At 52.3% G+C, this 13,586-nt stretch overlaps 1 protein-coding gene across 1 annotated transcript in view; it reads right to left on the reverse strand.

Moving 5' to 3' along the window:
• LOC146442612 (uncharacterized) overlaps nucleotides 1-13,586 on the reverse strand; it is a 59,801-nt gene that overhangs the window by 2,709 nt on the left and 43,506 nt on the right. Inside the window, 5 exon segments of the mRNA XM_085049872.1 lie at nucleotides 698-989; nucleotides 2,732-2,971; nucleotides 7,552-7,951; nucleotides 8,530-9,123; nucleotides 12,874-13,118. Of these exon segments, the coding sequence (XP_084905998.1) occupies nucleotides 698-989; nucleotides 2,732-2,971; nucleotides 7,552-7,951; nucleotides 8,530-9,123; nucleotides 12,874-13,118 (1,771 nt within the window).

Raw genomic sequence — 13,586 nt, forward strand, 5'->3', positions numbered from 1 at the left:
CCCACATCCCAGTGCTCCCAGTACATCCCAGTCCCCCCAGTACAACCCAATCCCATCACCCAGTACATCCCAGTCCCATCACCCAGTCCCCCCAGTATATCCCAGTCCCGTTACCCATCACTGCCAGTGCATCCCAGTCCCATTACCCAGTGCTCCCAATACATCCCAGTGCTCCCAGTACATCCCAGTGCTCCCAGTTCCCCCCTCCAGCCCCCCAGTGCTCCCAGTCCGTCGGTGGAACATCCCCGATGGGATCTCCAGTGGGTCCCTGGGTGTCTCTGGGTGTCTCTGGAGATCTCTGGGTGTTCCTGGGGGTCTCTGGGTGTCTCTGGAGGTCTCTGGGGGTCTCTGGGTGTCTCTGGGGGTCTCTGGGTGACTCTGGGTGACTCTGGGTGTCTCTGGGGGTCTCTGGGGGTCTCTGGGGGTCTCTGGGTGTCTCTGGGTGACTCTGGGGGTTTCTGGGTGTCCCTGGGTGTCCCTGGGGGTCCCTGCGGGTCTCTGGGTGTCCCTGGGTGTCCCTGGGGGTCTCTGCGGGTCTCTGGGGGTCTCTGGGTGTCTCTGGGTGTCCCTGGGGGTCTCTGGGTGTCCCTGGGGGTCTCTGGGTGTCTCTGGGTGTCCCTGGGGGTCTCTGGGTGTCCCTGGGGGTCTCTGGGTGTCCCTGGGGGTCTCTGGGGGTCCTGAGCCCTGCAGAGGTGACAAGGGCGAGGAGCAGAGGGGTTCGGTGGCCACGGGGACCCGTTGGGGTCGATCCGGTTCGGGTCCTTTCGGCTTTTCTCAGCTCGGATCGGGTGGGTTCGGTTCGGTTCGGGTCGATCCGGTTCGGGTGGGTTCGGGTCCTTTCGGCTTCTCTTGGGTCGGTTCGGTTCGGCTCGATTCGGTTCAGTTCGGCTCATTCGGGTCACTGGGGTGGGTTCGGCTCGGTTTGGTTCGGTTCGGTTCAGGTGGGTTCGGCTCGGTTCGGTTCGGGTCGACCCAGTTGGGTTCGGCTCCTTTGGGTCAATCGGGGTGGGTTTGGTTCGGTTCGGTTCGGTTCATTTGGGTGGGTTTGGTTCGGTTCGGTTCGGGTCAATCCGGTTCGGTTCGGTTCGGGTCAATCCGGTTCGGTTCGGTTCGGGTCAATCCGGTTCGGTTTAGTTTGGGTCAATCCGGTTCGGTTCGGTTCGGGTCCTTTCGGCTTCTCTCAGGTGGGTTCGGTTCAGTTCGGGTCGACCCGGTTGGGTTCGGCTCCTTTGGGTCAATCGGGGTGGATTCGGTTCGGTTCGGCTCGGTTCGGCTCGATTCGGTTCGGCTCAGCAGTGTCCTTTCGGCTTCTCTCGGGTGGGATCGGTTCCGTTTGGGTCGGTTCAGTTCGATTCAGGTCGAGTCGGTTGGGTTCGGCTCGGTTCTTATCCTTTTGGCTTCTCTCGGTGGGTTCAGTTCGGTTCGGTTCGGGTTGATTTGGGTCGAGTCGGTTGGGTTCGGTTCGGGTTCTTTCGACTTTTCTCGGGTGGGTTCGGGACGATCCGGTTCAGTTCAGTCCTTTCGGTTCCTCTCAGGTGGGTTCAGTTCAGTTTGGGTCGATCCAGTTCGGTTCGGCTTAGTTCGGGTTCTTTCAGCTTCTCTCGGGTGGTTTCGGGACAATCCAGCTCGGTTCTGTTCGGGTCAATTCGGGTGGGTTCGGTTTGGTTCAGGTCCTTTCAGCTTCTCTCAGGTGGGTTCGGTTCAGTTCGGGTCGATTCGGTTGGGTTCGGCTCCTTTGGGTCAATCAGGGCGGATCCGGTTTGGTTCGGTTTGGGTCAGGTTGGGTGGATTCGTTTCGGTTCAGATCCTTTCGGCTTCTCTCGGGTCGGTTTGGTTCGGTTTGGCTCGGTTCGGTTCAGTTCGGCTCGATTCGGTTCGGTTTGGGTCAATTCGGGTGGATTCGGTTCAGGTCCTTTCGGCTTCTCTCGGGTAGGTTTGAGAGGGTTCGGTTTGGTTCGGTTCGGTTCTTTCTGGCTTCTCTCGGTTCAGTTCGGCTCCGTTCGGCTCAATAGCGTCCCTTCGGCTTCGCTCGGTTCTGCTCGGCTCGGCTCGGCTTGGCTCGGTTCGGTTCTGCTCGGCTTGGTTCAGCTCGGCTCTGCTCGGCTCAGTTCAGCTCGGCTCGGTTCAGCTCTGCTCGGCTCTGCTCTGCTCTGCTCTGCTCTGCTCGGTTCAGCTCGGCTCGGATCTGTGCAGCTCGGCTCGGCTCGGCTCAGCTTGGCTCAGCTCAGCCCCGCTCTGTCCCGGTTTGGCCTGGCTCGGCTCGGTTCGGCTCGGCCCCGCTCTGTCCTGGTTCAGCTCTGCTTGGCTCTGCCCGGTTCTGCTTGGCTCGGCCCCGCTCTGTCCCGGTTTGGTCTGGCTCGGCTCAGCTCGGCTCGGCCCCGCTCTGTCCCGGTTTGCCCTGGCTCGGCTCGGCCCCGCTCTGTCCCGGTTTGCCCTGGCTCGGCTCGGCCCCGCTCTGTCCCGGTTCGGCACGGCTCGGCCCCGCTCTGTCCCGGTTCAGCCCCGGGGCTGCAGACTCGGCGGCGCCATTCCGGGCAGAGCGTTATCGGGATTGGGACCCCCCGGGGTGGCACGGCGGGACAGGGACAGCCGGAGTGTCACCGGTGCCACCAGGGTCACCAGTGTCACCAGGGTCACCAGTGTCACCAGGGTCACCAGTGTCACCAGGGTCACCAGGGTCATCAGGGTCATCAGGGTCACCACTGTCACCAGGGCCACCAGGGTCACCAGGGTCACCAGGGTCACCAGGGTCACCGGTGTCCCCAGGGTCACCAGGGTCACCAGGGTCACCAGGGTCACCAGTGTCACCAGTGTCACCAGGGTCACCAGGGTCACCAGGGTCACCGGTGTCACCAGGGTCACCAGTGTCACCAGGGTCACCGGTGTCCCCAGGGTCACCAGGGTCACCAGGGTCACCAGGGTCACCAGTGTCACCAGGGTCACCGGTGTCACCAGGGTCACCAGGGTCACCAGTGTCACCAGGGTCACCGGTGTCACCAGGGTCACCAGGGTCACCGGTGTCACCGGTGTCACCAGGGTCACCAGGGTCACCAGGGTCACCAGGGCCACCAGGGTCACCAGGGTCACCGGTGTCCCCAGGGTCACTAGGGCCACCACTGTCACCAGGGTCACCAGGGTCACCGGTGTCACCAGTGTCACCGGTGTCACCAGGGCCACCAGGGTCACCAGAGTGTCACCAGGGTCACTAGGGTCACCAGGGTCACCGGGGTCACCAGGGTCACCAGTGTCACCAGTGTCACCAGTGTCACCAGTGTCACCAGGGTCACCAGGGTCACCGGTGTCACCAGTGTCACCAGGGTCACCAGGGTCACCACTGTCACCAGGGTCATCACCCCATAGGAGCTCCAGCACCCCAAACCCATCACCCCAAATCCCTGAACCCCCAAATCCTGAACCTCCCAATCCCAAATCCCTGAATCCCCAAATCTCCATCACTCCAAATTCCCAAATCCCTGAAACCCTAAATCCCATTACCCCAAAATCCCAAATCCTTGAATCCTCCCAATCCCAAATCCCTGAATCCCCCAAATCTCCAACACTCCAAATCCCCAAATTCCTGAACCTCCCCATTCCCACCTCCCCCAATCCCAAATTCCTGAACCCCTAAATCCCAATCCCCCCAATCCCAATCCCTGAATCCCTCCAACCCCATCACCCCAAATCCCAAATCCCTGAATCCTCCCAACCCCAAATCTCTGAATCCCCCAAATCTCCAACACTCTAAATTCCCAAATCCCCGAAACCCTAAATCCCATTACCCCAAAATCCCAAATCCCTGAACCCCTCAATCCCATCTCCCCCAATCCCAAATCCCTAAACCTCCCCATTCCCATCACCCCAAATCCTGACCCTCCCAATTCCAATCCCAATCCCAATCCCAATCCCAATCCCAATCCCAAAACCCACCATGCTCCCCAAATCCCAAATCCCCATCATCCCAAACCCCCTCATCCTCCCCCTCAATCCCAAATCCTCCCCCATCCCAAATCCCAAATCCTCCCCCATCCCAAATCCCAAATTCCCCCATCCCAAATCCTAAATCCAAAATCTCAAATCCCCCCATCCCAAATCCCAAATCCTCCCCCATTCTAAATCCCAAATCCTCCCCATCCCAAATCCCAAATTCCCTGAATCCCAAATCCCAAATCCCAAATTCTCCCCCATCCCAAATCCCAAATTCATAAAAACCCCGTAAAATCCCCATAAAAACCGCATAAAAGCCCCATAAAATCCCCATTAAAACCATCATAAATACCCCATAAAAACCCCATTAAAAACCCCAAAATGCCTTAAAAAATCATAAAAACCCCAAAACCCATAAAAACCCATAAAACCCCAAAAAACACCATAAAACCACCAAAAGCCCATAAAAACCCCATAAAACCCCACAAAAATTCCCCCATCCCAAATCCCAAATTCCCCCATCCCAAATCCCAAATCCCAAATCTCCAAATCCCAAATTCCCCCATCCCAAATCCCCAAATCCCAAATCCCAAATTCCCCCATCCCAAATCCCAAATTCCCCATCCCAAAGCCCAAATTCCCCATCCCAAATCCCAAATCTCAAATCCCCCATCCGAAAATCCAAATTCCCCCATCCCAAATCCCAAATCCCCAAATTCCCCATCTCAAATCCTCCCCATCCCAAATCCCCAAATTCCCCAAATTCCAAATCTTCCCCCATCTCAAATCCCAAATTCCCCCATCCCAAATACCAAATCCCAAATTCCCAAATCCCAAATCCCAAATTCCCACATCCCAAATCCCAAATCCAAAATTCCCCCATCCCAATCCTCCCAAATCCCAAATTCCCCCCAATCCCAAATCCCAAATTCCCTCATTCCAAATCCCGAATTCCCCCCATCCCAAAACCCAAATTCCCCCATCCCAAATCCCAAATCCCAAATCCCCCCATTCTAAATCCCGAATCCCAAATTCCCCCATCCCAAATCCCCAAATCCAAAATTCCCCCATCCCAAAGCCCAAATCCCAAATTCCCCATCCCAATTCCCAAATCCAAAATCTCAAATCCCAAATCCCAAATCCCAAATCCCAAATTCCCCCATCCCAAATCCTCCCAAATCCCAAATCCTCCCCCATCCCAAATCCCAATTCCCCCATCCCAAATCCCAAATTCCCCATCCCAATTCCCAAATCCAAAATCTCAAATCCCAAATCCCAAATCCAAAATCCCAAATCCCAAATTCCCCCATCCCAAATCCTAAATCCCAAATCCCAAATTCCCCCATCCCAAATCCCAAATCCCAAATCCCAAATCCTCCCTCATCCCAAATCCCAAATTCTCCCCATCCCAAATCCCAAATTCATAAAAGCCCCATAAAATCCCCATAAAAACCATCATAAATACCCCATAAAAACCCCATTAAAAACCCCAAAATGCCTTAAAAAATCATAAAAACCCCAAAACCCATAAAAACCCATAAAACCCCAAAAAACACCATAAAAACACCAAAACCCCATAAAAACCCCATAAAACCCCACAAAAATTCCCCCATCCCAAAGCCCAAATTCCCCCATCCCAAATCCCAAATCCCAAATCCCAATCCCAAATCCCAAATTCCTCCATCCCAAATTCCCAAATCCCAAATCCCAAATCCTCCCAAATCCCAAATCCCAAATCCCAAATCCCAAATCCTCCCCATCCCAAATCCCAAATCCAAAGTTCCCCATCCCAATCCTCCCAAATCCCAAATTCCCCCCATCCCAAATCCCAAATCCCAAATCCTCCCCATCCCAAATCCCAAATCCCAAATCCCAAATCCCCCCATCCCAAATTCCAAATTCCCAAATCCCAAATTCCAAAATCCCAAATCCCCCCATCCCAAAGCCCAAATTCCCCCTCATCCCAAATCCCAAATTCTCCCCATCCCAAATCCCAAATCCCAATTCCCAAACCCCAAATCCCAAATCCCCCATCCCAAATCCCAAATTCCCAAATTCTCCCCCATCCCAAATCCCAAATTCTCCCATCCCAAAACCCAAATTTCCCCATCCCAAATCCCAAATCCCAAATTCCCCTCATCCCAAATCCCAAATCCTCCCCCACCCCAAATCCCAAATTCCCCCATCCCAAATCCCAAATCCCAAATCCCAATCCCAAATCCCAAATTCCTCCATCCCAAATTCCCAAATCCCAAATCCTCCCCCATCCCAAATTCCCAAATCCCAAATCCCAAATCCCAAATCCCAAATTCCCAAATCCCAAATCCCTGTAATTCCAAAATCCCAAATCCCAAATCCCAAATCCCAATCCCAAATCCCAAATCCTCCCAAATCCCAAATCCCAAATCCCAAATTCCCAAATCCCAAATCCCCTATCCCAATCCTCCCAAATCCCAAATCCAAATCCCATTCCCAAACCCAAATCCCATCCCAAATCCCAATCCCAAATCCCAAATTCCCAAATCCCATTCCCAAATCCCAATCCTCCCAAATCCCAAATCCCAAATCCCAAATCCCAAATCCCAAATCCCAAATCCTCCCAAATCCCAAATCCCAAATCCCAAATTCCCAAATCCCAAATTCCCCTATCCCAATCCTCCCAAATCCCAAATCCCAAATCCCAAATCCCAAATCCCAAATCCCAAATCCTCCCAAATCCCAAATCCCAAATCCCAAATCCCAAATCCCAATCTCCCATCCCCCAATGTCACCGCGCCCCGCTGTCGCCTCTTCCTTTGTTGTGCAAAATCCCCAATGTCGCCAGAGCCGGCTGGGGGCAACTGGGAGCGACTGGGATGGACTGGGATTGACTGGGAGGGACTGGGATGGACTGGGAGGGACTGGGAGGGAACTGGGAGTGACTGGGATGAACTGGGACAGGCTGGGATGGACTGGGATTGAACTGGGATTGAACTGGGATTGAACTGGGAGGGACTGGGATGGACTGGGAGGGACTGGGATGGACTGGGAATGAACTGGGAAGGACTGGGACAGACTGGGATTGAACTGGGATGGACTGGGAGGGACTGGGAGGGAACTGGGAGTGACTGGGATGGACTGGGACAGACTGGGATGAACTGGGATAGACTGGGATAGACTGGGATAGACTGGGATGGACTGGGATGGACTGGGAGGGACTGGGATGGACTGGGAGGGACTGAGATGAACTGGGAGGGACTGGGAGCAACTGGTATGGACTGGAAGGGACTGGGATGGGACTGGGATGGACTGGGATTGAAGTGGGATTGAACTGGGAGGGACTGGGATGAACTGGGAATGAAATGGGATGGACTGGGATGGACTGGGACAGACTGGGATGGGACTGGGAGCAACTGGGATTGAACTGGGAGGGACTGGGATGGACTGGGAGGGACTGGGATTGAACTGGGACAGACTGGGATGGACTGGAATGGATTGGGATGGACTGGGATGGAACTGGGAGGGACTGGGAGGGACTGGGAATGAACTGGGATGGACTGGGAGCAACTGGGAGGAACTGGGATGGATTGGGAGTGACTGGGAGTGACTGGGAGTGAGTGGGATGGACTTGGATGGACTGGGATGAACTGGGATGGACTGGGATGAACTGGGAGTGAGTGGGATGGACTGGGATTGGACTGGGATGGACTGGGATGGACTGGGATTGAACTGGGATGGACTGGGATTGACTGGGATGGACTGGAATGGACTGGGATGAACTGGGATGGACTGGGATGAACTGGGATTGAACTGGGATGGACTGGGATGGACTGGGATTGAACTGGGATGGACTGGGATTGACTGGGATGGACTGGGATTGAACTGGGATGGACTGGGATGGACTGGGATGAACTGGGATTGAACTGGGACAGACTGGGACAGACTGGGATTGAACTGGGATGAACTGGGATTGAACTGGGATGGACTGGGATTGAACTGGGATGGACTGGGATTGAACTGGGATGGACTGGGATAGACTGGGATGGAACTGGGAGCAACTGGGATGGAACTGGGACAGACTGGGAGCGACTGGGAGTGACTGGGATGGACTGGGATTAAACTGGGATGGACTGGGATGGACTGGGATTGAACTGGGATGGACTGGGATTGAACTGGGACAGACTGGGATGGACTGGGATTGAACTGGGACAGACTGGGATGGACTGGAATGGATTGGGATGGACTGGGATGGAACTGGGATGGACTGGGATGGACTGGGATTGAACTGGGATGAACTGGGATGAACTGGGATTGAACTGGGATGAACTGGGATTGAACTGGGATTGAACTGGGATGAACTGGGATGGACTGGGATGAACTGGGATGGACTGGGATGGACTGGGATTGAACTGGGATGAACTGGGATGGACTGGGATGGACTGGGATGAACTGGGATTGAACTGGGATGAACTGGGATTGAACTGGGATGAACTGGGATGGACTGGGATGAACTGGGATGAACTGGGATTGAACTGGGATGAACTGGGATGGACTGGGATTGAACTGGGATGAACTGGGATGAACTGGGATTGAACTGGGATTGAACTGGGATGAACTGGGATGAACTGGGATGAACTGGGATTGAACTGGGATTGAACTGGGATTGAACTGGGATGAACTGGGATGAACTGGGATGAACTGGGATTGAACTGGGATGAACTGGGATGGACTGGGATTGAACTGGGATGAACTGGGATGAACTGGGATGAACTGGGATGGACTGGAATGGACTGGGATGGACTGGGATTGAACTGGGATTGAACTGGGATTGAACTGGGATGAACTGGGATGAACTGGGATTGAACTGGGATGAACTGGGATGAACTGGGATGGACTGGGATGAACTGGGATTGAACTGGGATGAACTGGGATGAACTGGGATGAACTGGGATGGACTGGGATGGACTGGGAGGGACTGGGATGAACTGGGATGAACTGGGATGAACTGGGATTGAACTGGGATGAACTGGGATGAACTGGGATGAACTGGGATTGAACTGGGATGAACTGGGATTGAACTGGGATTGAACTGGGATTGAACTGGGATGAACTGGGACAGACTGGGATGAACTGGGATGGACTGGGATGAACTGGGATGGACTGGGATGAACTGGGATGGACTGGGATGAACTGGGATGAACTGGGATGAACTGGGATGAACTGGGACAGCCTGGGCAGGGTCACACACACACACACACACACACACACACACACAGTGACCCACAATGACACCAACAACGTCACTGCCTTTGTCACCCAATGCCTTTATTGGCTGCCAGGCTGGGCAGGGACAGCGGGGGGGGACCCAAATTTTGGGGGGGGACCAGGAAATTTTGGGGTGAGACCAGGAAATTTTGGGGTGAGACATCCGAAATTTTGGGGTGAGACATCCGAAATTTTGGGGTGAGACCAGGAAATTTTGGGGTGGGACATCTGAAATTTTGGGATGGGATCCGCGAAATTTTAGGATGAAACCCCCGAAATTTTGGGACGAGAACCCCGAAATTTTGGGATGGGAGCTGCCAAATGTTGGGATGAGACCCCCAAAATTTTGTGATGAAACCTGCGAAATTTTGGGGCAAGACCCGCAAAATTTCGGGGTGAGATCCACGAAATCTTGGGAAGAAACCCCCAAAATTTTGGGATGAAACTCCTGAAATTTTGGGGTGAGGCATCCGAATTTTTGGGATGGGACCCACAATATTTTGGGATGGAATCCACAAAATTTTGGGAAAAGAGCCCTGAAATTTTGGGGTGAGACCATGAAATTTTGGGGTGAGACATCCGAAATTTTGGGACGAGACCCCTGCAAATTAGGGGATGAAACACCCGAAATTTTGGGATGGGACCCCCGAAATTTTTGGGTGAGACATCCGAAATTTTGGGATGGGAGCCCTGAAATTTTGGGACGAGACCATGAAATGTTGGGATGAGACATCTGAAATTTTGGGACGAGAACCCCGAAATTTTGGGATGGGAGCCGACAAATGTTGGGGTGAGACATCCAAAACTTTGGGATTAAACACCCGAAATTTTGGGGTGAGACATTCGAAATTTTGGGATGGGAGCCACGAAATTTTGGGATGAGACCCACAAAATTTTGGGGTGAGACCCACTAAATTTTAGGACCAGAACCCTGAAACTTTAGGATGAAACCTCCAAAATTTCGGGATGAGAGCCCCTAAATTTTGGGATGGGACCTGCGAAATTTTGGGATGAGACATCTGAAATTTGGGACGGGATCCCTGAAATTTTAGGCTGAGACCCCCGAAATTTTGGGGCAAAAATCCCAAAATTTTGGGACAAGAACCCCAAAATTTCGTGGTGAGACCCCCCCAATTTGGGATGGGAGCTGTGAAATTTTGGGGTGAAACCTGTGAAATTTTGGGGTGGAATCTGCACAATTTTGGGACAAGAGCCCCAAAATTTTAGGATGAGACCTTCAAAATTTTGGGATGAGACATCTGAAATTTGGGATGAAACCCTGAAATTTTGGGATGAAACTTCTGAAATTTTGGGACAAGAACCACAAAATTTTGGGGTGAGATCCCCCAATTTTGGGATGGGATCCCTGCAAATTTGGGATGAAACCCCAAAATTTTGGGATGGGATCCCTGAAATTTCAGGATGAGACTCCCAAAATTTTGGAGTGAGCCCGCGAAATTTTGGAATGAAAGCCTGAAATTTTGGGATTAAACACCCAATATTTTGGGGTGAGACATCCAAAATTTTGGGGCGGGATCCCTGCAATTTTGGGATGAAATCCCCAAAATTTTGAGATGAAATCCCCAAAATATTGGGAGGGGATCCCTGAAATTTTAGGATGAAACCCCCGTAATTTTAGGATGTAACCTGTGAAATTTTGGGACGGGATCCCCAAAATTTTGGGATGGGACCTGCAAAATTTTGGGGTGAGACCATGAAATTTTGGGATGAAACAACCCGAAATTTTGGGACGGGATCCCCAAAATTTTAGGATGGGAACCCCAAAAATTTTAGGATGAAACCCCTGAAACTTTGGGATGGGATCCCTGAAATTTTAGGATGAGACTCCCAAAATTTTGGGGTGAGCCCGCGAAATTTTGGGATGAAAGCCTGAAATTTTGGGATTAAACACCCAATATTTTGGGGTGAGATATCCAAAATTTTGGGATGAGACCCCTGAAATTTTGAGGTGGGATCCCCGAAATTTGGGATGAAACCCCAAAATTTTGGGGCGGGATCCCTGCAATTTTGGGATGGGAACCCTAAAATTTTGGGATGAGACCCCAAAATTTTGAGATGAAATCCCCAAAATATTGGGAGGGGATCCCCGAAATTTTAGGATGAAACTCCCGTAATTTTAGGATGTAACCTGTGAAGTTTTGGGACGGGGTCCCCAAAATTTTGGGATGGGAACCCCAAAAATTTTAGGATGAAACCCCTGAAATTTTGGGACGGGATCCCTGAAATTTTAGGATGAGATCCCTGCAATTTTAGGATGAAACCCCCAAAATTTTAGGATGAAACCCCAAAATTTCAGGATGAAAGCCTCTCAAATCTGGGACGAGATCCCTGAAATTTTAGGATGAAACCCCCAAAATTTTAGGATGAAACCCCCGCAATTTTAGGACCAGCACCCCAAAATTTGGGCACAAAAACCCCCAAAATGTTGGGCGTCACCCTCGCAGCGCGATGTCCCCGGGGTGGCTCAGCCAGACGTCGAAAACGCTTTTATTGGGGGGAGGAGGAGGAGGAGGAGGAGGAGGAGGAGGAGGAGGAGGAGGAGGAGGAGGAGGAGGCGACGACCCTAAATCCCCCTCGGGGTGCTTTTGGGGTCTCGGGGGGTTGGGGTGAGGCAGGATTGGGGTCGCCCAGTGTAGGGCCAGGATTGGGGTCACCCCGTTCTGGGCTGGGGGAGCCACGGCGTTTGGGGCCACGGCGGTGCTGTAGGACGTGGGCAGCTGACCCCAAAGGATGGGCTCCGAGCCTTTTTGGGGTGCTGAGAGAATGGGGTCAGAGCCTTTTTGGGGTGCTGAGAGAATGGGGTCAGAGCCTTTTTGGGGTCCCCAAATAATGGGGTCAGAGCCTTTTTGGGACACTGAAATAATGGGGTCAGAGCCTTTTTGGGGTGCTGAGATAATGGGGTCAGAGCCTTTTTGGGATCCCAAAATAATGGGGGATGACATCCCATGGGGTTTAGGGAACTCAAACCCTTTTTGGGATCCTAAAATAATGGGATCAGATCCTTTTTGGGATCCCCAAATAATGATGTCAGACCCGTTTTGGGATCCCCAAATAATGGGGTCAGACCCGTTTTGGGACCCCAAAATAATAGGATCAAACCCTTTTTGGGACCCCAAAACAATAGGCTCAACCCCTTTTTGGGACTCCAAAACAATAGGATCAGAACCTTTTTGGGACCCCAAAATAATAGGGGATGATGTTCCTTGGGGTCTGGGGGGTTCAGATCCTTTTTGGGATCCCAAAATAATGATGTCAGACCCGTTTTGGGATCCCCAAATAATGAGGTCAGAGCCGTTTTGGGACCCCAAAATAATAGGATCAAACCCTTTTTGGGACCCTAAAATAATAGGATCAGACCCTTTTTGGGACCCCAGAATAATAGGGGATGACATCCCTTGGGGTCTGGTGGGTTCAGACCCTTTTAGGGATCCCCAAATAATAGGATCAGAACCTTTTTGGGACCCCAAAACAATAGGATCAGACCCTTTTTGGGACTCCAAAATAATAGGATCAAACCCATTTTGGGATCCCAGAATAATAGGGAATGAGGTCCCTTGGGGTTTAGGGGACTCAGACCCTTTTTGGGACCCCAAACCAACAGGCTCAACCCCTTTTTGGGATCCCCAGCTGGGCTCCAGCAGCACAGGAGGCGACGACGACCCCAAATCCCTTCCGTCCCCAAACGGGGGATTTTCCCGCAGGAGGGACGCGATGGAGAAGCTGGAATGGGGCGGGGTGGGGGAGGGGGGGTAGGGACACCCCGAAAGGACGAACGGGGACAGGTCGGGGACAAAGGGGGTGGCAGTGCCACCTCCTCCCCCCCGAGCCACGGCGGTGTTCTGCAGTTTTAGGGCCGCCGGCGGGATTCGGGTCACGTCCACCGTCCAGTAGTTGCCCTTGGCTTGGGGTTTGGTGGGGTCTTTGAGCACCTGGGGGGGAAAGGGGGAGGGTGGCATCCTAAAAGGGCCTGGAATGGCCTGAGATGTCCTAAAAGATCCTAAAATATCCGAAAATGTCCTAAAATGTCCTAAAATGTCCTGAAATATTTGGGACCCTACAGGGGTGGGAACCCCATTCCTAAAATGTCCTGAAATGTCCTGAAATGTCCTGAAATATCAAAAAATGTCCTAAAAGATCCTAAAATGTCCTAAAATGTCCTAAAATGTCCTAAAATTTCCTAAAATGTTCTGAAATATCCTACAATATCCTCAAATATCCTAAAAGATCCTAAAATATCCTAAAAGATCCTAAAATGTCCTAAAATATTTGGGATCCTACAGGAATGGGAATCCCAAAATCCCATAGGAATGGGACACCAAAACCCCCAAAATCCCCCAAAATGGGAACCCAAATCCCCCAGAAATGGGAACCCCAAAAACCCCAAAATCCCACAGGAA

This window comes from Lichenostomus cassidix, chromosome 2, assembly GCF_008360975.1.
Source record: "Lichenostomus cassidix isolate B80296 chromosome 2, HeHo_3.0, whole genome shotgun sequence".
NCBI lineage: Eukaryota > Metazoa > Chordata > Aves > Passeriformes > Meliphagidae > Lichenostomus > Lichenostomus cassidix.